The sequence below is a fragment of the Bos grunniens genome, chromosome 18, assembly GCF_055505025.1.
Source record: "Bos grunniens cultivar Pamir isolate PY7600 chromosome 18, Bosgru_T2T1.0, whole genome shotgun sequence".
In the NCBI taxonomy this organism is placed as follows: Eukaryota; Metazoa; Chordata; class Mammalia; order Artiodactyla; family Bovidae; genus Bos; species Bos grunniens.
Window position 1 is genome coordinate 39,453,658 of NC_141182.1, and position 26,841 is coordinate 39,480,498.

At 35.4% G+C, this 26,841-nt stretch overlaps 1 protein-coding gene and 1 non-coding gene across 3 annotated transcripts in view; both read left to right on the forward strand.

Annotated features, from left to right (window-relative positions):
• The window catches only part of AP1G1 (adaptor related protein complex 1 subunit gamma 1), an 84,700-nt gene that overhangs the window by 27,373 nt on the left and 30,486 nt on the right, over window positions 1–26,841 (forward strand). For both annotated transcript variants that reach the window (XM_086351604.1, XM_086351606.1), the window contains exons 3-11: window positions 8,007–8,131; window positions 12,292–12,433; window positions 14,035–14,131; window positions 15,253–15,329; window positions 18,424–18,519; window positions 18,975–19,055; window positions 19,254–19,352; window positions 24,546–24,601; window positions 25,674–25,787. In XM_086351604.1, coding sequence (XP_086207730.1) covers window positions 8,007–8,131; window positions 12,292–12,433; window positions 14,035–14,131; window positions 15,253–15,329; window positions 18,424–18,519; window positions 18,975–19,055; window positions 19,254–19,352; window positions 24,546–24,601; window positions 25,674–25,787 — 887 coding nt within the window. The remainder of the gene's footprint in view (window positions 1–8,006; window positions 8,132–12,291; window positions 12,434–14,034; window positions 14,132–15,252; window positions 15,330–18,423; window positions 18,520–18,974; window positions 19,056–19,253; window positions 19,353–24,545; window positions 24,602–25,673; window positions 25,788–26,841) is intronic.
• Window positions 26,091–26,176, forward strand: LOC147353527 (small nucleolar RNA SNORD71). Its single transcript, XR_015146731.1, has one exon. It is a non-coding gene; the product is annotated as a small nucleolar RNA SNORD71 (small nucleolar RNA).

A 26,841-nucleotide genomic window follows, 5' to 3' on the forward strand; every position in this document is an offset into this window, starting at 1 on the left:
GATATTTCATTTTGTACAGGAACTTTATATATATGTCTAAGATTCATTTCTATGACATATTTAAATAAAATATGTTTTCCGAGTCTATCTAGGCGTCATTTTTTAAAGAGAAACTACAGAGGTCGTTTTGAAAGGATTTGGTAGCCATGAGAGAAGGCTGTCTTGCCTCAAAATGAGAAAGTTTGAGCTTTAATAAAAGAGCAATAACTGGGGACTTCCCTAGCGGTCCAGCAGTTAAGACTCTCTGTGTCCACTGCAGGGGAGGTAGGTTTGATCCCTGGTTGGGGAACTAAGATCCCACATGCCGTGTGGTGCAGCCAAAAAAAAAAGTAATAATTGTAGTTGAAACATACCAAATAAGTTTGTATCAATAGTTCATAATAATTAAAAAAATTTGAAAGCGTTATTGGCCGTTTTTGGAAAATATTAGGGAAATGACTTATTATTTTGAAAACTGGTAAAGAAAAAGAAACATTTATCCTGTCTTTTCTATCCAGTTGTTCCTTGTAAAATAATTATTGCTAAGTTCTTTCTGAAGGAACTATTGGTAATCCAATGGTATATATAGAGAAAGTTGCTCCTTAGAGGAATAGCCCAGCTAATAAATGAAGAAGGGATGGAAGAAGAATTAGGATATTACCATTTTCAACCCCTGATGATCATCAGTGCTGCTGATGTCACAAAAGAGATAAAACCACCAGCAATAATTAAAGCCTCCTGTTAAAAGTTCATATCACCACCTGTGAATTATATTTGCTAAATCAAAACAAAACTGATAAACGTGAATCTGATCAAGCCTCCTTGTCCATTTAAAGAGAGACATTTACAAGTGTTCATTGCTGTAGTTTCTAACAGGAAAGTATTGGGAACAATCTGTATGTCCACAAAGAGAATAGATAAGTTGTATATTCATAGGTGAAATACTCTATAGCAATGAACATGCCTGAACTGGAGCTTCTTGTCTGGATGTAGGTAATTGTTCAGAAGATGTTGGGTGAAAAGGGCAGGAATACAATATGATACTTAGTGGAAAGTTTAAAGCATTCAAAAACAATTGTCTTTTTCACGTATAGCTAAGGACATATGACATGACAGTGATCAACAGCAATTTTGAGTTTTGGTTACTCCTGGGATGAAGAGAGGAAACTTAGACTGAGGCAGACTATTCAGAGGGATTTAATTGAATTCATCATACTAAATTTTTAAAAATAAATGGGATAAAATGTTAAGATTTGTTGAAGCTTGTTGGTGGGTCAAATTTTTGAGTGAAATATTTCATAATAAATTTTCTCAGAGAAAAAAAAACGGGATACAACAGGAATGTTAATATGTATTTTCCTCTCAACCAGAAAAATGAAAAAGCAGGCTCTGGTTCATATAGATTTTATGTTGCCAGTCTGTATAGTGGTAAAGCAATTATAACCTTGTTCTTCAAACGTGTGTGTGTTTGTACACTAGAAAGTTATTTCTGAATATTAAAATGAAATAAAAGTAACTTTTAAAAAAGACCTAACCAATCAGTTGCAGATCCATTAATATTTACAATATTTTTTTAATTTTTATTTATTTATTTAATATAAATTTATTTAATTGGAGGTTAATTACTTTACAGTATTGTATTGGTTTTGCCATAAATCAACATGAGTCCGCCACAGGTATACATGTGTTCCCCATCCTGAACCCTCCTCCCTCCTCCCTCCCCATACCATCCCTCTGGGTTGTCCCAGTGCACCAGCCCCAAGCATCCAGTATCATGCATCGAACTTGGACTGGCGATTTGTTTCATATATGGTATTATACATGTTTCAATGCCATTCTCCCAAATCATCCCCACCTCTCCCTCTCCCACAGAGTCTAAAAGACTGTTCTATACATCTTTCTAAATTCCATATATATGCGTTAGTATACTGTATTGGTGTTTTTCTTTCTGGCTTACTTCACTCTGTATAATAGGCTCCAGTTTCATCCACCTCATTAGAACTGATTCAAATGTATTCTTTTTAATGGCTGAGTAATACTCCATTGTGTATATGTATCACAGCTTTCTTTTTTTCCCCTAGTTTTATTTATTTATTTATTTTTAATTTGAATTTATGTATTTTAATTGGAGGCTAATTACTTTACAATATTGTATTGGTTTTGCCATACATCAACATGAATCCACCACGGGTGTACACGTGTTCCCCATTCTGAACCCCCCTCCCACTTCCCTCCCCATACCAATATTTTAATTGCATCTTTGCATCGAGATGAGTGTAAACATCATAAAGCTCGGTGTTAAAAGCAAGTGTCATGTGCATTTGACCTTTTGGGAAATTATTCTAAAAGCTGACAAAATGAGTGCAGCTTTTTTTAAAAGGGCAACCAGGTTAAATGTTGATAAAAGGCAGTATTTCTGCTTGGTTCAGAAAAATGTGACAAAGCCAGAAACTTGGTAAAATTATCCTTTTAAAAATTGTTTTGCAATTCAAAGAAAATTGGAGGATTGCATCTAGAAAAAGTATGTAGAAAATTAAGTTGTTAGGTTTTCCATCTAATCTACTCCCTCCAAATTTACTGTATTTGTTGTAAAGGGGGACAATGATTTCATTCCCTTAAGGCTTGTTGCTAATGACTGTCTGGAGTTTTGGAATGCTTCTGCTGAGAAAATATTCTGAGAAAAATTCAAGGATCAGCTGGAGATAATTAGTAGCTATTTGCCTTGAAGACATGGCATGTAGGACAGCTGTTTGGGTGCTGTCTTCCTTGATGTGGCTGTTACCTTAGTGATGAGGAACTAGGCCCAGATGGTGAAACAACTGGCTTAGGTCTCTTAGCTAGAACCAGTCTTAGACTCAGCTCCTAACTCTGATTTCTTTCTCTTCCACTCTGTGTTATGTACAGAGAAACTTTTCTCAAATGTTTTCTTTCAATTACTAACCTGAATTTGGTGTCCTTCCTACCCTGTTTTCACAGTAGCTTGTGCATGACTGTCATGGTATATATATCATATTTTCTGATAAATATTCAAATGCTGGTTTTCTTTTGTGTGTCCTTCTAACAGTATCAGTGAGAATGACTGGTACATTGGTTTGGGCACAGCGGGAACTTACCAAATTAAAGCAAAACCACCAATGACTCAGAACACTTGGAAAGTAAATATAAAAAAAATCAGTGAGTAGCGAAGAGTTGTCACAGTCAGCCCTTTGGCATGATAGTTGGGGAGAAAGGGAGAAGGTTGCTGTGGATAAGCAGGTATATTGAGGGTGTTGTTAACGGAGAAATTGATAGTAGGTGAGGAATACAAAATAACTCAGCAGAAAAAGCATAGCCTTCGTGGAGTATAGAGATAAGAAAGGAGTGTACTTAACAGGCTCCGACAGTAGCATCACAGATATTATAGATAGAATAGCACAGTAATTGCTCATGATTTTAAGTTATCTTTAAAAGGCTGATTGCTTCCATTTACTGAGTTATGTTTGCATAGGGTTGTGGTCTTAAAATTTTGAAGACTTTTTCATGAAGTGATTCCAAGACTTAAATGCTTTTTTGAAACATATGTTGTTTAACTTTGGAGGGAGAACAAATTATTTCATCTTTTTTTTTTCCCCTGTTTAATTATAATGTTATTGTATTAACTTTTCTAACCATAAGTTCTCTTTGTCCTGCAGTTTTTTTCTCCCAGCCCAATATTATTCATCTTTGTAATAAACAATGACAGTTCACTGATGCAAAATTTAAAAGATACAAAAGGATATATGATGAAAACTGTGCTTTCCATCCTCTTCCAGTCACTTAGTTTCCCTCCTTACAGGTGACTTGTGGTATTCATTTCTTGACTATATTTCCAGAGATACTTTATACATCTCCAGGCAGTGGACATATATATTCTTCAGTTCAGTTCAGTTCAGTCGCTCAGTCGTGTCTGACTCTTTGTGACTCCATGAATCGCAGCATGCCAGGCCTCCCTGTCCATCACCAACCCCTGGAGTTCACCCAGACTCATGTCCATAGAGTCGGTGATGCCATCCAGCCGTCTCATCCTCTGTCGTCTCCTTCTCCTCCTGCCCCCAATCCTTCCCAGCATCAGAGTCTCTTCCAGTGAGTCAACTCTTCACACGAGGTGGCCAAAGTACTGGAGTTTCAGCTTTAGCATCATTTGGTATATTCTTACCTCTTCCAAAATTATATTGTAACATACTGTTTGCACCGTTCACCTACTAATCCATTGTGAAGATTAGTCCATACCAGTATATAACGAGCTTCCTTGTACATATTTTTTTCCAGCTTTGCTGACATGTTCATAGTAGTAAATCCAGCATGGTATTCCATTTATGTATGAATCATAATTTATTAAACTGATGTCTTATTAATGGACACTTATTTGCAATCTTACTGTTTGAAGTAATAATAGTACAGTGGAATAATATCCATTATCTTGCTCACGTGTGAATGTAAATACTTTGTCAGTTCCTAAAAGTAGATTTGTTGAGTCAGAAGGATATGTGTGTTTGTAATGTAGATAGATACAATCTTTCTCACTACGTCTTGTGCCAGTTTATACTCTCATTACTAATGTCCTTGCACTGTTATAATAACACTTTTTAAAAAATCTTTTTTAATATAATAGGTTAAAATGTGATATCTCAGTCTGGTTTTGATTTGCATTTCTTTTTCTTTTCTAATAACTTCACTGAATCATATTTTGCATATCATATAACTCACCCTTTTCAGGTGTACAGGTCCATTTTTTTTTTTTTTCAGTAAATTTTCCTAGTTGGTTTTGCATTTGTTTTGTGAGGAGATTGAATTTCCTTTTGTACTTGAGTTATTTTTTTGAATTTGAACTGTCTCTTCATATTCTTTGTCAGTCTTTTTTAAATAAGTATAGAATCCTGTTGTACAGGATTTCATGTCTGGTTGCAAGTAGTTTTTCTAAGTTTGTCATTTGCTTTTACTTTGTTCACAGAGTTTGAGATAAAAGCAAAAGCTTCCTTTTATCTTGGTGGTGGACTGTTTATGGTGGATTTAAAGGTAGATATGTGGGTTAGCTATGTTTCAGGTGGAAGTTTAGGTAGCTATAAATGAGGAGTTAGAAGTACTGGGATGAAGTTGAGGTTGTTGTCTAAGAAATGGATACATTTAATTGGTCACTACTTTTCTTCTGTAACTTATGTGTTGAGTTGTGTTTTTATTTTTTATTTATTTATTTATTTTTTTGAGTTGTGTTTTTAGTGAGGGCTGCTCAAAAATGAATGCCCTCTCCTCACTACCCACATCCCATTGTGTTCTGCTTCAGTCATTTTCTTTTTCAATATTTGAAAACTTTGTAACAGTCTTAATAATGACACGTGGTACATTATGAGTTCAGTTGCTGGCCACTGCCACGTAAGTGTGAAGTGTGATGAGAGTCAGTCCTTCACCTGAAGATGTATTTCAGAGACCATTTCCAGTATATAATCTTATATTTTCCCCTCAAATTTGTCACCTTCAAAAAAAAAAAAAAAGAAGCAGCTCATTCTTGAAGCAGAGTCACTGTACCAATGGAGAATATTTAAAAGAAAGAATTTAGTATTTGTCTCTTTAATTTTACTTTTTCTTTTGGTATTTAGTTAGTAGTTCTAACAGCTGTCACAAAAAAACAGCAAATTGTACTCACTAGTCGTTGATGAATTTTGGTCTATCTTAAAACCTGGCTTCCCAGGTGGCTCAGTGGTAAAGAATCTACCTGCCCAATGCAGGAGCCACAGGAGATATGGGTTTGATTCCTGTTGTGGGAAGTTCCCCTGCAGGATGAAATGGCAACCTACTCCTGTATCGTTGCCTGGAAAATTCTTTGGACAAAGAAGCCTGGTGGGCTATAGTCCATAGGGTTGCATGGAGTCAGACGCAACTGAGCACGCGATGTGCGGCGTGCACACAGACACGCCCACGCACACACACTCTTAAACTTGGCCTTTAAAAATATGAAGTAATATTAATGCCTAAAAATGTCCTTCTCATTAGTTCATCTTAATAAAAAAATTTGGGTGGTTTATTTGTTTAATGCTTGATGTTTGTCAAAAGCATGATTCAGTAGAGATGATAAACATTTCGGTGATATCTTGATTCTTAGAACATTTTCTTTCACTGTTAAAATATTATTTATGGAATGATTAAGTGAGAAGATTTAAAAGCCTTCAGTTTGAAAAAGAGAAAGATTTTTCTAATAACATTTTAACTTGTGATTTTCTCATTCACCTCAGCAGTTACTTTTCTGCTGACATTTAAGAATGACTGTAATCCTCTACTTCAGAAATTGTTCTTTGAAATTTAAATTGTGTAGATAGAAAGGGTTGTTAGATAATCTTTGTTGATCTCAGAGGCATTTCAGTTTTCCTTGGGATCCTGGTTATTCTCTCTTAGAGGCTTCTTTGACATGCTCATGATGCTATAGTCATCCCACAACCTCTTGGTGTTTTTAATGTGGGAACATTGAGAGAGCAGTTTTTAAATAGCTCAAGAGGGATTTATTTGTAAACTCTTTTACTTTCCTTAATTTGACTTTCATACTTACAGGCAGATTCTTGTGGGAAGTAGTCTCATGAGATCTCACATTGCTGTATACACCGGTCTGCATCTGAGCCCCTTTCCTTGGAATGCTGTGAGTCTAAATGGGAGCATAGTTTGAAAAACTCCTCTTAAAGAGTTTTAACTTGTGTATACCCTTTGAAAACCACTGCCCTAGAGGGAATGTTTGGCTTCTTCCTTGTTAGTCAAGATGAAATCATAAAGTATATATCAGTGATTATGAAGTTCAAGAAAGTCTAAGTAGAGAGACAGACTAATTACAAGGACTTTTTTTTTAATTGAAGGATTTTTGATTTATAGTATTGTCTGTATTTCCAGTGTACAGTGAAGTGACTGAGTTATACGTATGTGTGTGTGAGAGTATGTATTTCAGATTAGTTTTCATTATGTTAAGATACTGAATATAGTTCCCTCTACTATACAGTAATGATTGTTGCTTATCTGTTTTATGTATAGCAGTTTGTATCTGTTAATTGCTCCTAATTTACCCCTCTCTCTCTCTTCCCCTCTGGCAACCATAAGTTTTCTACCTTGATCTGTTTTCTATTTTGTAAGTAGATTGATTTGTTTTACTTCTTAGATTCCACATGTGATACCATGTACCATTTGCCTTTCACTTCACTTAATATGATGCTCTCTAGGTCCATCCATGTGGCTGCTAATGGTAATACTTGGTTCTTTAATACTCTATTATACACACGTGCGTGCATGTGTGCGCACACATGCGTGCATACCCCCCCCAAACCTTAAACCAATCATCTGTTAATGGGCACGTGGGTTGTTCTGTATCTTGGCTATTGTAAATAACTTCATGGATTCTTAAGCTCTGAGGGTTGTGTAAAGAATTATGTACGAGGAAATTGTATAAAATATTTTAGGTTAATTCTATTACTGAGTTTTCCTGTGGCTTTTTGTTGTTGTTTTCTTCTGTTTGATTCCTAAAACCTCTACTCTTCATAGTTCAAGCCTCAAATGTAGCACTTTTCCACATAAAGTTAGTTAATTGTCCTCCTTTTTTAATTGTACCTTCCATGATGTTTAGGACTGTTTGACACTTGGGTACATTTCAGTTACTGAGCTTTTGATATTTCAGAATAGGAACCAGACATTAAATACACACATGTGTTAGGTGCTCATTTAATGTACTCTAGGAATTAAATTAAGAATAAGGTTTATTAAACCCTTATGATAACACTCCCGTAGTCTGTACGAATATTTAGATCTAACATAAACTTCGCAGATTATTTGGATGGCAAGTACGATAGGGCCTTAACTAGATACTCTATTCCAGAGCTTGATTATTATCTTTAAGATATTGAAAGATCTTAAGTCTTTGCCTTTTATTTTTGTGGTTTGATGATATAGGTTATACCTATGTACTTTAGTTATCCATTGATTCTGGGTTAAAAACATTGTTTTCCTGATTGAAATTTCTTTTTTTTTTTTGTAATTTGTAGTTGGAGTGCCTCAAGCTTATCGCCTCTCAAAAATTCACAGACAAACGCATTGGCTATTTAGGGGCAATGCTGTTGTTAGATGAAAGACAAGATGTCCATCTTCTCATGACCAACTGTATCAAGAAGTAAGTCTTAATTTCTTTCTTATAACTGCTTTGTTTTTTTAGGTCTTTTTAATAATAGGACATCAAGGCTTCTGTTTATTGATTTTATATTTGCTGTCTAGAATATAATTGAGTTGCTTTTGGTTCTGGAGCTTATATATAAAGAGGATAAGGAAAGGATTAAAACTTCTGTAGAAAAAAAGTAAATCTGTAGGGGATAATTTAAATGAAAGTATTGTTGTACATCTTGAGTCATAGCAACTATTTAGCAATGAATAAGCATTTGGACTTTGATAGAATAGAAAAAGCATTGGTAAATCTTAGCTTTCTTATCATAGAATTTTTTGAATACCATGAATTATGAGGCACTGTATTTATTAAATAACTACCAATATATTCTAAATGAATACCATTTAAAGGTAAAAAGAGAGGTCTTGCTTGTCAGCAGTCTAATCCCAGATTTCAGTTGCTGACAGTTGTATTTAGCCTGTGAGCTTTTGTGCATAAGTCCTTTTTTCTCTAACAGGTGCTTTGCTGATTTACTAGTCCAGTTATGTGTTTACCTTAGAAGCTGAGGAATGCTTGCCATTCTAGAAAAAGTAGAAGACCTGCGAGTAGGGAGTTAACAGTTCTTCTCAGTATCCCTCTTATAATAAATTTCTGTTAAAAAGCTATGAAAGTTCTGATGGCCTTATTGATTTAAGGTTCTTTTTGGGTTTTTTTGGTTTTGGTATGTCTACCAGTTTATCTTCTTTTTTAGATTTAATTTTTAATTTACAGTATTTGTGTAATTGACAGAAAGAAGCAGGGGTTTATAGGCGATCAGTTTGTAGACGTTGAACTCATATATTTTGCTGTGGTAAATGTTGTAATTTAAAATTTCCCAATAATGAAAAAATTTTAAATGAGAGTTAAGATTTGCTTGTAAAAATATAGTATCTCATTTAAATACACTGCCTCTGCAGCTTTATTTGGGAAAATTTTGTTCTTTTTGGCCTTGAAATAAATATTAGTAATGAAAATACTAAGTTGCTTCAATTTATTCAACAAACATTGATTGCATACCTGTTGTATGCCAGGAGCTATTGTAAGTGCTGAGGATGGAGAATGAAAAAAGTGAGCAGAAATCTTTGGTGTCATGGAGGTTACATTCTAGGTGTTTAACATGACTTTATACTCTTATTTTGGACAAGGCTCTGAAAGTTTCTTTAATTTTTGTTCTTACATGCTCTGCTGCCCTTATTACTCAAGCCTTTAGTCACATGCTGATAATTTGACAGTTCTGCCTAGCATCAAGTTTTGAGCCAACTTAAGAATAGGTTTGTAGCTTGATTAAAATTGAAGAATGAGGCATATAGGCAATGAAGGAATCTGTGTGTATAATGAGACCCAGCCAAGCCCCAAGTGAATTTAGGAGAGAGCTACTAATAGTTGGGAATTGATCCAATACTTCAGTTTAAGTTCAGTCAAAGGACTTTGGATCATTCAGTTTTTTAAAATCTTTTAATGAATGGGTTTTTTGTTTATTTGTGAGGTTTCTTGCTTTTTGTTTGTATTATAGGGCATCATAGTGTACTAGCAGTTTTTCTGTTTAATGATGGCATGTTTACCTCATTGTTCATTGGTCCAGAAAAACTTTTAAGACATTAATGATCTTGGACTTAAATCTTTAAAAATCAGACACATTATTTTAAGAGCTTGCCTTATACAGATATTCTTAATCATTGAAAAATGAATGAAGAGTTAACGAAATATTTTTTGGGAACCAGTACCATAATTAAGTTAAAGTTTATTAGTAATTTTTATCTTAAATATTCAAATTAGTAGAAAGTAGAAAACCTGACTGACACTTTCCTTTTGTTTCTTTTCCTTTCTTTGTTCTTCAGGGATTTATTCATTGGTTCATTAAAAATTATCATTAATGAAACCTTTACAGTGTTGACAGCAATACATTTTGTTATGAAATATAAGCTATTTTCCAGAACAAAAACAATTCAGAGAGAAGAATGGCATTATTTTATACTTTTGTAAATATCTTTAATGTCTAACCTAATAGAATAGGTTAGATGCTTGTGTTCGCTTCTGCATTCATTTTCTTATGTTTTAGTTGAAATATATGAAGATCTAGCCTTTCACAGATAATGTTTGAAAAAGGAAGAGGGCTTTAATAACCTTTCAGATAACTGTGGATAATCTTCCATGATCCCATACCAAACTCCACAAGTGGTAGTTTCATTAGGTTAGTGTAGAATCTGAAATTGTATCAGTGAAGTTTGGTTTTTTTTTTGTTATATTGAAACCCATCCATACAGTTTGACTCTTTTGTTTAGTTTTTAAACATCATGCTTAAAGCATTTGGAGAAAATTAGTTCAAGGAGCTTTAAAGTATTAATAGACTGTCAGGTTCATGATGGCAATACAAATATTCCAAAATTCTAGTTTTCACTTTCAAAGCTTAGGTTTGTCATTGGCAACAAATATTGTCACTTGTTGCCCTTGAAGTGATAGGCTTACTTGGCTTTTCTTCCAGAAAATGTTTAAGAATGTTTAAGAAAATAACCACATCTTAGTAATTATAATTGTTATTTTTCAGGTAAAAATGATGTTCATTTTAAAAACAGCTGGTTCGTAGTTTAGCTTGCAAATGAAACAGATACACAAGTGCTTTTTGCTGAGATTGTCCCTTATTTCATTATGCATCAGAAGTATTTCATGCATACTTTCCATTTTGTCACACAGAATATTAAAAAATGTGCACTCAAGAGTCAAGGTATGAGGGAGTTCCTTGGTGGCCTAGTGCTTAGGATTCTGGGCTTTCACTGAAGTGACCCAGATTCAATCCCTGATCAGGGAACTGAGATCCTACAAGTTGCATGGCATGGCTTAAAAAAGAAAAAAAGTCAAGGTATAATTAAGCTAGTCATTTTTACTGCTTTGTCGTGAGTGACTGAACAGCAGACAACAACAAAAAGGGGAGTATTAAGTGAAACTGCCTCCCTCCCTTCCTTCTTGGACCGTTAAGTATATGGCAGTGAATTCAGTGACTGGTAATACAGTTTGGTGCCTCTTTCCTGATACGTGCTAATGTGCCTTAGTTCTTCCCATTTGCACTGATAGTGCAATAAAGCTGACAAATAATGAGTTAGTATTGTGAAAGTATTTATATCTCATGGACCCCCTGAAATAGTCCTAGGAACTTCCAGAGACTCTCTAATCACCGTTTGAGAACCACTGAACTAAAGGATTTTAAAATACTCTTAAGGCTGGTAGAAGTAGCATAACTCAACATAGGAATTCAGCTTCTGCATAGTAAGAGTTGATTATAATATATAAATGCATTTACTATTCAAACTTTTAATGCTTCAACTTTTCTGAAAATACTTCCTGGCTGGTTTAGAAATAGTTTTGTGCAGTAATCAGTGCCTGTTAGAATTTTTTGTATCTGTTCAGTTCAGTTCAGTTTCTCAGTCGTGTCCAACTCTCTGCGACCCCATGAATCGCAGCATGCCAGGCCTCCCTGTCCATCACCAACTCCCGGAGTTCACTCAGACTCATGTCCATTGAGTCAGTGATGCCATCCAGCCATCTACTAGATATTGAGCCTCACTGTAACGTCTACCTTAGTTTAAGATGGTTTAATTAGCTGTTTTTTTAGTTACTGTTTTTCTTCTTTTGAATAAATGTAAAAATTAATATCAAGGTTAATGCTGTGCTCAAAGATTTTAGAGTGTTTCTGTTGTGATGTTTGTCATCTTAAATGCTCTAGCAGGATTGTGTTTTCTAAATTTTTTTTTAAACATTTTGGTTAATATCTTACTTTTTTGTAGTTAATAGAGCATATTAAAATCTTTAAAGATAGAGTTGTGCTTCATATTCTGTCATTGCTAGTAAAGAAAGTTCTTTTGGCATCCCATAGGTAGTATGTTGTATAGATTCTGTTACTAGTGGTGTTTGGAAATGCTGGGTTGTAAGCATGTAGAACAAACTGTCAGTTTACTGTGTTGTAATTTGTATTAATAATAAGGTTAGAATAAACATTTTTTTTTGCAAAAATTATCCTAATATTTTCCTTATGAGAGGAATCATGAATCATTCAGAGCTTTCTTGTTAGATTGTGAAGCTTCTTCATTGGGAGCACTGGGCAGGGCATATTCATTTCTGCCGCCTTCTTTCTTTTGCAGTGATCTCAATCATAGCACACAGTATGTACAAGGGCTAGCACTTTGTACCCTCGGCTGCATGGGGTCCTCAGAGATGTGCAGAGATCTTGCAGGAGAGGTAGAGAAACTCTTGAAAACCTCCAACTCTTACTTAAGAAAAAAGGTAACTTTCCATGAAATGGAATGTCTGTGTTTGGAATAGGGAGTATTATGGAGAGAAGGCACATTATTCATTCTTGAAAGCGCAAGTGATAATATAACTTTCTCTGTGCATTAAATGTGTTTTAAATGACTGTATATGAATCAGTTGTTCATAAGTCAAAATCTATTTTTTATACTAATTTTGGAGGTGATTTTTTTATTGCTATTTAACTCTCCAGTTGGTAAGTGATTGTGAACACTTTAATTCTCTTAATTCCTCACTTTTCAAGAAAATTGTTTATCAACAAACAAATAGATGGCATACCTAATTACTTCCTAAATTACCTGACTCTAACCAGTGTTAAACAAAGTGATAATGAACAGATTGTTACAAATTTATTTTAGTGCCCATGCCTTTATATTAGGGCCTTTGAATCTTGGAAGTGCAGTTCCTTGGGACCTAGATAATTATTAGGGAATGATTTAGAACCTCCTTCCTAAAATTGGTATATCTAAGTGAAATAGTAATGGAAGACAGTGATCGTATTCTCTTATATGCTTTTATTTGTTAGTATAAATATTTTGTTGTTATTTTATTGTGCTTGAATCTTACAGCCTTCATAAATAAGCGGTATAAAATTTAGGACTTTAGAAGTGACATAAAATCATCTGATTGTCATTGACTGTGCCTTTTGCATTTAATGGTGTGAGACAAAGCTGTTTAAAAGGGCCGAGCTGTTTTCCAGGATCATGTGCTGCTAATGATGGCTAAAGGCCAAAGCCAGTCCTTTCTCTTAAAGAATGTATGGGCTGCTCTTGTTCAGAAAGATTACATAAATATTAAGTAAAATATCCCTGCAGATTAGGAAAAAATTGTTTTCCTCAACTGTAGCATGGGAAGAATTAGCTGAAATCTTTTCTTATTAAGTACCTAAATTATGATATTCAGTTCCAACAAGTAGTAGTTATGGTTCCTTTGCGGGGATAGGGGGAGAGTAACTGAAATCAGTCTTTGAATGTCCCTTTCTTTCCTGTCAACAAGCTAGGGCCATCTTTTCTTTAGTAGAGACTGGCTAACAGAGAGACTTAACTAAGATACTAAGTAACTTTCAAATGATTTCCTTGATTTCAGTAGAGGTTGAATGGAGAAAGTATAGGTATTATTAAAAGTAGCAGCAGATTTAAAGCATCTGCAATATATGTATCTTTCACCTGCATAGTGTTTTTATAAAACCTTTTGGTTTTCTTACTCAGAAGAACGATGATCAGTGACAGAGTCTTTATTTTTTAACTTTGCAAAGCTGCAGATAAATTATACTTAGCACAATTGGTAAGCTCGTGTTAACAGATGGTCTGGTTGAAAAAAGTTGTTGTCCACTTATTTGGTAATATATGACCAAAGAGACAGGTGAGTTAGAAGTTCTCATTAATGCAGTAGTATAAATTGGACAGCCCTAAGCAATTAATAACTAATAAATCTGATAATCAGATCTATACCTCCTTTCTTTTTTCATGTAGATGAACTGGTTGACAAGGTTCTTTTGTTTGTAAGATTGGTTGTCCTAACTTTAATTGAAATAAATCTTCTTTTGTCCTTTTTATGTTTTTTTTTTTTTTTTGTAGGCAGCACTTTGTGCTGTTCATGTCATCAGGAAGGTTCCTGAACTTATGGAGATGTTTTTACCAGCAACAAAAAATTTGTTGAATGAAAAGAACCATGGTAATGTGATTTGGATGCACTCATGAAGTACTGAGGGAGAAGGAGAAAGACAATAGTCTTCAGGCAGTCTTGGCCTCTGTCTCACACAGTGGACTCAGCTTTCTGCTGTGCTTGGACACCTTTTCCAGGAAGGGCCAATGGGTTGAATCTCTCTTCTACTCTCAAATACTAGCTTTGTAATTAGAGATTGATCCTTTATAGTAAGCTTGTTTTTCATTTCTGGTCCCCTTTTATTATATCAAAAATACTATATTAACTAATACTCAGTGTAATTGCAAATGATCCTAGCCTTGATTTTCATGTGTGAAACCTTTTGACTTCTTGGCTATTTCTTTATCTCTTTGCCATTGTAATGTAAGATTTGTGAAACTCCTTGTAGGTTACTTGTAACAGGAATTTGTAATGGGTACTCAGACATATAAAACTTATGAGGAATTAGATGGAATGTATGTGGCTGTTCTTTACTGAACATTTTATTCTTGTTTTGAATTTAATGAAACAGATTCTGAGTGAAGAAAATTCTTGTGTCCTAAATGCTAAGAAAAAAAGTGGTAACATGTATTTAATTTGATCAATGCAGTCCTCTGCCTAGAAGATTCAGAATATACTTGTTGAATAAATGAATGTCTAGGGCACATATTTAGTGTAAAGTATGTGATTCTTTTCACTCACTCTTGAACAAGCAAATTTACTTTGTCATTCATGACTATATTTTGTCTGGAAATTTAAAGTCTTAGTAAGATTTTTCTTCTTGAAATATCTTTCAAAAATCAGCTAAGAGCTTACTAAATCTGGAGCAGGTGATATCCAGTTTATATTGACTGAGCATGTCTTTATGGATATTCTCAAATGGAGAGGCTTGTACATTGAATGTCATTTGTAAGCGATTATTCTGGCCACGTAACTTTAGAATATTCTGATTTGACAGATCATCTGTATTAAATCAGCAGGTATCTATGAATACCTTCTTTGTATTCAGCTCAATGCTTAGATTCTTGGGAGATTAAAAAACAAAAGTAGCAGCTACGTTTTTGGAATTGACCTTCAGAACTGAAAGCCCTGTGCTATGAAACTGAAGAATACAGCCTCATTTTTAGTTTTCACCGGCTCTTTTCTTTCAGGTGTCCTTCACACTTCTGTAGTCCTCCTCACAGAAATGTGTGAGCGAAGCCCAGACATGCTTGCACATTTCAGAAAGGTAGGTGCTATTCTGTATATCTAAGCCTCTTTTGATTGAAAATGGTTTTCCTAAAGGACATGATTTTCTCACTTAGGAATTTTCTTTTGAAGGAAAGGTATGGAACTGAGTAAAGGACTTAACCAACCCTTCTGTGTGGTAGGAAGTCAGCTTTAGGCACAGAACTGGCAGTAGTACAGTGTTTCCCCTTTCATAATAGAAGTCTTTTCTCCTTGGCAGACACGCCGATCTCTCATGTACTTTATCTACTGTTTTCACATTGAAATTAGGAAATGTAACCTGAGGTCGAATTACAAGCAGGAATTGTGTGTGTGTGTGTGTGCGTGTGTTTTAAGGCAGGTGATTTCTTTTTTTTTTTTTTACCTTCTAAGGTGAAAACTGCAAACTGAGATTTGATATTACCTTTACCTAACAGAGAGTCCCCCTCTGTTCATTTTGTGCTGTGGTGACTCCAGTGGTAGATGTCTCTAGCTTTCTGAAGTCCCTCCCTCCCTTTCTTAGAGCATTCTAGAATGGAGATTTTTGTTTTTTCCACTTACGTTCAGAAGGCACTAGTAAGCAGGACTCAGAGAAAAACTGTTTTTTGGATAATTACATGCATTCAGTTCCTTTTATAGGATGATGACCACTCCATATATTGGGTTTACTTTGTACTTTAGATCTAATGAAGCTCTAATAGCAGCTCTTCGGGCGGTGTGGCGGGGGGAGCTTTTTTTTCCTCCTTAGATGATCAAGTCTTGATTAAAATATTATAAATATAGTATGAGGCCCGTATCTGTCCCTAATGCTTGCTTTGTATGTTTTGTTCCTGTTGTCTGTTTGGAATCCTGCTGTATGTTAGAATGAAAAGGTAAGAATTAACCCTCATTTAGATCGTGCATGCTGGCATTAGGTCCTTAGTAGCTTTTGTGTATCCATCCACAAATGTGGCTTAAAAAATATACTAATGCTGAATCTGTGCTTAATTCTGTGTTATTTGTCATAGCATTTTTAGCTAACTCCTTAGTCCAGATTTGGTCTTGTCACTTAAACTCCTGATTCCACAGTCAGCCTTGGATTTCAGTTGCAGCCTTTCCTGATTTTTAAGCCTCCTCCTCTGCCTTTCCTTTATCTTCACCTGAGATACTTTGAGCAGTTTCCCAGTGGCATTGGTGATGGCAGTCCAGAGCAATTTGGAACCAAAACACCAAACACTGCTTCTTTTTGAAGTAGATACACTTTAGAACCGTGTCTGGGTAACCTCATACTTTAAAAAGCTCAGTACTACTTCTGAGCTTTCAATTCAGACTTAGAGCTTTAATTTCTTCCTGACCTGCACTCGATCTTGCCTTAAAGTTTTGGAGCGTTAAAAGATTTTTGAGGTAGAGTGGGTGGGCATCAACTGATTTTCATGGCTGCAGCTTTTCCCTTTGTCATTTTGTTTGTCTTGTCATCAGTTTTAGTAACTTGCTTTTTTGTCTGAAAAATAAAGCTTGGTTCCAAGAATTTGTATGCTGAACACTTAGAGATATTTGTGCTTTTTGTCCCAGGGTGCTCTTATGTGGTGTGAGCTTCGTAGCTGAAGGAAAAAGAATTTTTCCGAGACAGAAACCAGATTTAAAAAAATAATGAAGGATATGTGTAGTACAAAAAAGTAGACTATTGAGAAGTATGCAAGGCGAACTACTTTTTAGTGTAGAGCTTGCTAACTAGATGGTTCCAGTTTTATTACATTTTAAAGCAGTTTATATAGTTATATTATTCTGACTTCTTATTGAATCTGTCCAGAGTTGAGAGATTTAATGAGGATTCTGTTTAGAATTTACAGGCCATTGTAAGCTTAGATTTGTTTGAATCTTGGAGTTGTCCAAATTAGATTTTTGTTAGGTGACTTAGGAAGTGCTAAATTCTGAAGTGTTATGGCCAAACCTATTCACACAGATTATGTTGTCTTATATTCAGCAGTAGATTTAGTATTGTGTTTTGAGTGCATTCCTTGAGCCCAGCTTGGCTTTTGTTTCAGTCTTGATCCACTTAGAAAGGAATCCAGATTCAATGAGAAAAAGATAATTGAGTTGCAGCAAAGTTGGGGCTGTTCTGATTGCCTCCAAGACAGATAAGATTCAGCTTGCTTTGGATTCAGTTCTTAATGTTAGGTGGTGATTAGAGTTGTTTATATAGCTAAATTGAGTTTGTAGTTGGAGACTGGAAAGGTCCTTATTGTGGCAAACATTTTGAAATGGGGTTTTAATCTTAAATGATTTCTCAATGAAGTGCAATAAATAATAGTATTTAAAGCATTTTTAAGTTCAGCTTGGCAATAAAATTGCCTCTACTGTGTGTCATCAGTCAGTCTAATGGACAGAGTTAAAAAAGAAGGGCATTCTGACCATAAGGAATGTATCATTTCATTAGTAAGATAAGATAGGCAACAAATGTATGATTAGGTGCTGAAATTGAATTTTATCAAAAATTGTGTTGTATGAGTTAAGAATAGGACAAAAACAGCATTCATGGCCTTGCTTTCTTTCTCAGGAGAAGGAGACAATTTTTCATGTGTCTTGTCGGTGTTGGAGACTTTTGTATTCCCTGTTGTTTATTGGGAAAGGATATAACTGACAATATAATAAGAGAGAGTTTTGTTTTCTTTATTTGAGATAGTTTGTTTTAAAACTAATTTTCATAAAATTACCAGAGTTTTGGATGTGGTAGCATTTTATATCCACATGTGTTAGATAGATTAAAAACTGAATATGTTTGTGCAGCCTACGTGTGTCAAGTCCCATAGAAGTCCCCATAGGCATCTGTTTTACTCAGTTCTCTAGGCTTTCTGACCTACTGTTATTTGTAGTATCTTCGCATATATTACTCTGAAGTAAAAATGTCTGTTTTGGTTTTAATTCAGATAACATACATACTCCTTCTTGAGTTCTGGGCCAGAATACTTCTAAGTTACGTCTGTGAAACATCAACAGTATACTAGGATATTGTATCAGTAGAATTTGCTTGGACTCAGACTCTTGAATCCGTTTTTTCTAAGCCAAGTTAACCTCTGCCTTTTCCTGAGAAATTCTTTGATATTCACTGTTTTTTGATGCATCTCTCTTCCCTGCAGCTTGTGCCCCAATTAGTTCGTATTCTAAAGAACCTCATCATGTCCGGATATTCACCAGAACATGATGTTTCTGGGATCAGTGACCCCTTTTTGCAGGTGAGCTTGAAAGAAAGTTTAGGATAAATGATATATTTTGGAATGAATTTTTCCTTCCTCTTATGTTTGTGTTGAGTAGTTGTGGTAGTTAATTGATTAAGCTAATTACATTGATAAATGAATAGTGACACAATTCTGTATTAGATTAATAGAATAAAATTATATTTGTAATAGTCAAATCATGTACCACATAGAAACATGATTTTCCAGTGTGCTGTATAGCTCTGCAGGTAATGGTATCCTTTGACTGTTAAGTGTAGATTGTCTAACAGCTTCATGAAGACATAGAACCATACATAACTGCTCTAAAGATCATGTTTAAAATTCTTCTGTTTGAATTTTGACCATTTCTATTGGGATCTAAGACTTCATTTAAGTTATTTGAATTTCATATCAAGCAAAGGTCCTTTGTGCTAGACATAATTTGTTGATGTTTGTCATATTTTGCACATTAGGTACGAATTTTGCGGTTATTAAGAATTTTAGGACGAAATGATGATGACTCAAGTGAAGCTATGAATGATATATTAGCACAGGTGAGTAGAACAAAACTTGTGTTTTTGTAAACACCCATTTTAGTATAGCAGGGAGCAGATTGATTGTGATTATATGGAGCAATTTTTGTTTGTGTTTTCTCATTGGTGGCTGAAAACAATCATAAAATGTCTCTTGTTACCTCTGGATGTTTTTTGGAAACATTGTTTTGTCACATAACACCTTCTGTGTCTTTTCAGGTTGCCACTAATACGGAGACTAGTAAAAATGTAGGAAATGCTATTCTTTATGAAACGGTTTTGACTATCATGGATATTAAGTCAGAGAGTGGACTGCGAGTAAGTTTTTAATCTTTACTCTAAACATTTTATTTTAAAATAATTGACTTGGAATTTGGAAATTAACTTTAGGAAAGAATGATGCAGAATGTATGATGTTTTGGTACCTGAAGTATCATTCTATCCACTGAAGGATTAATGTTGATTATAATAGAAATTGGAAGGTTTTATGTTTATGTATGTTACAAATACAGACAATGTTGAATGAAGGAACCATTTCAGAATAAGCTTTTGTTTGGAGCCGTGATTTGAGTTGGCCTCATTCACTTCAAACAAGATGGCAGCATATTTGAGTTAATCCATTTTTCTTAAATATTTATTTTTATTTAAAAAAATGAACACATAAAGTAAAAAAAATTCCATACAAAATGGTATCAGTTCAGTTCAGTCACTCACATGTGTCCGACTCTTTGCAACCCCATGGACTGCAGCATGCCAGGCTTCCTTGTCCATCACCAACTCCCGAAACTCATCAAACTCATGTCCATTGAGTTAGCGATGCCATCCAACCATCTTATCTTCTGTCGTCCCCTTCTCCTGTCTTCAGTCTTTCCCAGCATCAGAGTCTTTTCAGATGAATCAGCTCTTCGCATGAGGTGGTCCAAGTATTGGAGTTTCAGCTTCAGCATCAGTCCTTCCAATGAATATTCTGGACTGATTTCCCTTAGGAATGACTGGTTTGATCTCCTTTCTGTCAAAGGGACTCTCAAGAGTCTTCTCCAACACCACAGTTCAAAAGCATCAATTCTTTGGTACTCAGCTTTCTTTAAAGTCCAATTCTCACATCCATATGTGACTACTGGAAAAACCGTAGCTTTGACTAGACAGACCTTTGTTGGCAAAGTAATGTCTCTGCTTTTTAATATGCTATCTAGGTTGGTCATAGCTCTTCTTCCAAGGAGCGAGCAAGCATCTTTTAATTTCATGGCTGCAGTCACCATCTGCAGTGATACTGAAGCCCAGAAAAATAAAATCTCTGTTTCCATCGTTTTTGCATCTATTTGCCATGAAATGATGGGACCGGATGCCATGATCTTGGTTTTTTGAATGTTGAGTTTTAAGCCAGCCTTTTCACTCTCCTCTTACACTTTCATCAAGAGGCTCTTTATTTCTTCTTTGCTTTCTGCCGTAAGGGTGGTATCTGAGATTATTGATATTTCTCCCAACAATCTTGATTCCAGCTTGTGCTTCATCCAGCCCAGCATATCACATGTTATACTCTGCATATAAGTTAAGTAAGCAGTGTGTCAATATACAGCCTTGATGTACTCCTTTCCCAGTTTGTAACCAGTCTGTTCCATCTCCGGTTCTAACTGTTGCTTCCTGACCTGCATACACATTTCTCAGGAGACAGGTCAGGTGGTCTGGTATTCCCATCTCTTGAAGAATTTTCCACAGTTTGTTGTGATGTACACAGTCAAAGGCTTTGGTGTAATCAACAAAGCAGATGTTTTTCTGGAATTCTCTTGCTTTTTTCTATGATCCAGTGGATGTTGGCAATTTGATCTCTGGTTCCTCTGCCTTTTCTAAACCCAGCTTGAACATCTGGAAGTTCACAGTTCACGTACTATTGAAGCCTGGATTGGAGAATTTGAGTATTACTTTGCTAGTGTGTGAGATGAGTGCAGTTGTGCAGTAGTTTGAACTTTATTTGGCATTACCTTTCTTTGGAATTGGAATGAAAATTGATCTTTTCCAGTCCTGTGGCCACTGCTGAGTTTTCCAAATTTGCTGGCATATTGAGTGCAGCACTTCCACAGCATCATCTTTTAGGAATTCCATCACCTTCACTAACTTTGTTTGTAGTGATGCTTCCTAAAGCCCACTTGACTTCACATTCCAGGACGTCTGGCTCTAGTTGAGTGATCACACCATTGTGGTTATCTGGGTCATGAAGATCTTTTTTGTATAGTTCTTCTGTGTATTCTTGCCACCTCTTCTTAATGTCTTCTGCTTTTGTTAGGTCCATACCGTTTCTGTCCTTTATCAAACCCATCTTTGCATTAGATGTTCCCTTGGTGTCTCTAATTTTCTTAAAGAGATCTCTAGTCTTTTCCATTCTGTTGTTTTCCTCTATTTCTTTGTATTGATCACTGAGGAAGCCTTTCTTATCTCTCCTTGCTATTCTTTGGAACTCTTCTTTCAAATGGGTATATCTTTCCTTTTCTCCTTTGCCTTTAGTTTCTCTTCTTTTCTCAGCTATTTATAAGGCCTCCTCAGACAACCATTTTGCCTTTTTTCAGTTCTTTTTCTAGGGGATGGTCTTGATCACTGCCTCCTGTTCAGTGTCACGAACCTTCGTCCGTAGTTCTTCAGGCACTCTGTCTATCAGATCTAATCCCTTGAATCTGTTTGTCACTTCAAGTGTATAATCGTAAGGGATTTGATTTAGGTCATACCTGAATGGTCTAGTGGTTTTCCCTACTTTCTTCAATTTAAGTCTGAATTTGACAATAAGGAGTTCATGATCTGAGCCACAGTCAGCTCCTGGTCTTGGTTTTGCTAACTGTATAGAGCTTCTCCATCTTTGGCTGCAAAGAATATAATCAGTCTGATTTTGGTATTGACCATCTGAGGATGTCGGTGTGTAGAGTCTTCTCTTGCATTGTTGGAAGAGGGTGCTTGCTATGACCAGTGTGTTCTCTTGGCAAAACTGTGTTTGCCTTTGCCCTGCTTCATTTTGTACTGCAAGGCCAAATTTGCCTGTTATTCCAGGTGTTTCTTCATTTCCTACTTTTGCATTCCTAGTCCCCTATGATGAAAAGGACACCTTTTTTGGGTGTTAGCTCTAGAAGGTCTTGTAGGTCTTCACAGAACCGTTCAGCTTCTTTAGCATTAGTAGTTGGGGCATAGGCTTGGATTACTGTGATATTGAATGGTTTGCCTTGGAAACAAACAGAGATCATTCTGTCATTTTTGAGATTGCACCCAAGCATTTCAGACTCTTTTTTGACTATGAGGGCTACTATATTTCTTCTAAGAAATTCTTGTCCACAGTAGTAGATATAATGGTCATCTGAATTAAATTTGCCCGTTTCAGTCCATTTTAATTCACTGATTTCTAAAATTCGATGTTCACTCTTGCCATCTCCTGTTTGAGCACTTCAAAGAAAATGGTATACAGGGAGGAAAATGTCTGCTTATTGATTTTATGTTTAGACTTAATTCTTCTAGTCAGCAGTTGTTACCATTTTCTAATGTACATTTTGGGATGGTATTCTATTCATATTTAAACATATCTCTCTGTTTGTATTTCTTATCTTCCCCACTTTTAAACCTTCTTATTTAAAATAATTTTAGGCTTATAGAAAAGTTTCAAATTCAGTCAGCCTCCCCTAATGTTAACATCTTGTTTTCCTGTAGTGTAATTATCAAAACTAAGAAATTAATATTGGTTTAATACCATTAATTGAATTACAGATTTTATTCAGATTTTACCAGTTTTTCTACTGATGTCCTTTTTCCTTTCTAGCACCAATCCTTGATCCCATGTTGCATTGATTGTCATGTCTCCTTAGTCTCCTCCAATCTTGACATTTCCTTCATCTTTCCTTGTCTTCTGTGACAGTTTTGAAGTGCACTGATCAGTTATTTTGCAGAATATTCCTGAATTTGACAGTCTGATATATTCTTATAAAAACTAGTTTGTAGTTAAGCTTTTTTGGTGAGACTACCCCAGAAGTGTTGTGCCCTTTACAGTTTCATATCTGGAGGTACATGCTCCTTATTTGTCTCATTACTGGTGATTTTAACCTTGATCTTTTGGGTAAGGTGGTGTCTGCTGTGTCTCTCCACTGTATAATTGTTATTTTTACTCTATGTAATTAAAAATATTTTGGAGGAAACACTTTTGACACTATGCAGATACTCTGTTCTCAGACTTTTGCCAACCAATTTTAGTATCCTTCTGAGGATCTTGTCTTTAACAATTTTTTGGGTGGTGCTCTAATGATACTTTTCTATTCTCCTCACTTTTTCTTCTTTAAGTAATTGGAATTCTTTTGTAAGGAAAAACTCTCCTTCAAGTGTTTATTCATTCTTTCAACCATTTATTAATATAATGATCGCTAATCCATTGCTTTGTGAGAAACAAATATACTAACTATACTACAGTATTTGGGTATAGGTCTTTTGACATCTGGGTGGTTCTGCACCTTATGCTTATCATGTTAGATGAAAACACTATGTTGGAGCTAGTTTATATTCACATATATAGAGACCATTCTCATTTTAAAAAAGATTGGTGCAATTTGCATAACATAAACTCTATCATTTTAACCATCTCTAACTTTGTAGTTCAGTGGCGTTAAGTAAGTACCTTCAGACTGTTGTGTAGCCAAAACCCACCATTCATCTTCAGAACTTTTTAGTTTTCCAAACTGAAACTGTGTGCCCTTTAAACAGTAATTCCCCATTATCCCCTGACCCCAACCCCTGGCAACCACCATTCTACTTTCTGTCTCTATGGATTTGCCTATTCAAGACATTTCACCTAAATGGAATCATATAATATGGGGTGTTTGTGTCTGGCTTATTTCACTTAATATAATATTCTCAGGGTACATACCTGTCATAGCATGTGTCATGATTCATTCTTTTTAATGGTTGTATAACATTCCATTGCGTGAATGTGCCATAGTACATTTAGGAAAATTGCTATCAATGAACACTCCTATCATTTGTGATTACAGATAGTGTTGCAGTAGATTTTTGTGCATATGTTCAACTATATTTGTCAGCTGAATTCCTAGATGTGAAATTGTTGAAGCAGGGAATATATTTTCATTTTGTAGTTTTAATTGTTTATTAATTTTTTTGACTGTGTCATGAGGCATGGATTAAACTCGTGCCACCTTCAGTGGGTGCTCGGAGTCCTAACCTAACCATCCAGTGAATACCTTATTTTTATTATTTATAGTTATTGCCAAATTTCCCTCCAGTGAAGTTGTACCAATAGTATTTTCCTGCTAGCAATATAAAAACTTGAAAACATTCTTACGGCTTTTACTGTTGAAATAGAATATGATTTTAAGAGTTTGCCTTCAGAGGTTTTTTTTGGCTAGCAATCCGTAGAAGTGCTGATTAAACTACCACCTTTAAATAGTTTGCACTCATCAGAGGCCAGAAAGTGATCCTTAAACAATATAGATTTTTTATTTTCTTAAATTCTTAACTTGTGCTATTTTTCTGTAGGTCCTAGCCATAAATATCCTGGGTCGTTTCTTATTGAACAATGACAAGAATATCAGGTAAGTAAGCTGAAAAATATTTTGTATCTGGCTATTATAAACTCAGTGTATTCATGAGTGACTTTGCTCAAGATCACACATGTAGAGTGACATGTCTAAAACTTCAACTCAGGATTTTTATTTTTAGTCTAAAGACTGTTTTGATAAGAATTTGAGGATTTGCCTCATGAGTTAACTTTTAGTCCTTATTTATGCTTTACCTTTAGGAATCAGCAAACTTTTTCTGTCTGGGAACAGATGGTCTCTATTTTTTTTTTTTTTCAGATGGTCTCTATTATAAACTACATGGGCCTTAGGGTCTCTTTGGCAACTACTCAGCTCTGCCTCTTGGTGTGAAAGCAGCCACAGACTGTGCAGATGATGGCTGCATTGCAATAAAAATTGATTTACCAAACCGGACAGCAGAGGGCTATTCTAGGCTTAGTTTGCTGACCCCTCTCAATTAAGAAGAAAAACAGAATATTTCGGTTACAAACCTAGAAGATGTTTGTAAACTCCAGCTACTTTTAAAAAGTGAATGAATTTATCAGTGTTATTTTTTTATTCTTTCTTATCATGTTATGATTGAAAAAAAAAAGTGGAAATAATTATTATGGTACCCTGAATTATCTTCTCCTTCCAGAAGATTTTTTTATACTTAGATGGTAAATTCAAAGTTTTGTAGGGGCAGTTTTGGTACTGGTATCAAAAGCAGAGAAAATACAAATGGTAAAATTGAAATAATTTCCTCTTGCATTTTGGGGCTCAGGCAGCCTGAAAAGGCATACTGTATGCTTATTTTGTTGTGCTATTTGAAAGAGTTTGGAAGAACCGAGTCTATCACTTTTAGAAATTTAATGGAGTTGGCCATGAATGTAAATCTAAATCCCAGGCTTCTGGTTGCCACAGTTTTTGATTATAGTGTTGTTTATGGGTTTACAGCGTTTACATTTTACTAAGTCTGTTGTGTCTTTTAAATATTTAACCATGTACGGTTTTCAGTAGTCATTGAACATCATCTTTGTCATTAAGCAGAGAACTATCCTGAATTTCCCGTTTTAATTATGTTCTTCTGCAACTTTGTTTCATCCAGATATGTAGCTTTGACATCTTTGTTGAAGACTGTGCAGACAGATCACAATGCAGTACAGAGGCACAGAAGCACAATTGTGGACTGTCTAAAAGATTTGGATGTCTCCATAAAACGGTAACAGATAATTGAAAGTTGTGTGCCACTCCCCCCCCCCCCCCCCCCCCCCCGGCCAATCCTCCATCTGATAACTTTGTAATAGAGTTTTGAGAAGGAGAATGTTGACATTTATGTATTTAGTCATTATTTTGACAGAGTAAATCCTTTTTTCGAAAAGGATTTGCAGGGAGAAGTTTAGATCAATGAAAGAGACCAGTAAGGAATACTTCAGTGCACCCTGAAGTTACCCTTGGTTCTTTGTTAAATAAAACAGGTGCAAGTAGGCTGGGCATACGTTTACTCATCAGAGGTACTGTGTTCTGTGTGCTGGAGGATGAAGATACGAAGTGATCCATCGGCTGAGTGTTCTGTCACTATGCTGAGACTCGAATGGCTGACAGCACACATTTTCTTGCGGTACTTATGCCCCAAGATACTAGAGGCAACCTGTTAAAACAGTGCATCTGGGAATGACTTTTAGGCAGCACATAGGACTTAAAAAAAAAAACAACTTGGAGTATGGCTGATTAACACTGTTCTGATAGTTCAGGTGAGCAGCAAAGAGACTGAGCCATATATATGCATGTATCCATTCTCCCCCAAACTTCTCTGCCATCCAGGCTGCCACATAACGTTGATGTGGCATACAGTAGGACCTTGCTGGTTACCATTTTAAAATACAGCAGTGTGTACATGTCGGTCCCAAACTCCCTATCTCTTCCCCGATCTTCTCTGCTGGCAACCATAAGTTCATTCTCTGAAGTCTGTTTCTGTTTTGTAAATAAGTTTGTTTGTATCATTTCTTTTTAGATTCTGCATATAAAGGATGTCATATGATATTTCTCCTTCTCTGTCTAACTTACTTTACTCAGCACTTTACTCAGCATATGACTTTGAAAGGCATGTTTTTTTTTTCCTTGATCAATTAACTCTACTGGTCCTCCTCTTAGAATAACTGTATGTGTTTGTAAAATCTAGTTATAGTAGGCTTCAATGAACTTTTGGTTTACTGTTCAAACCAGAAAAATTTAATTTGAACTGATCTCTGAAACTATTCACTTAACAAACATTT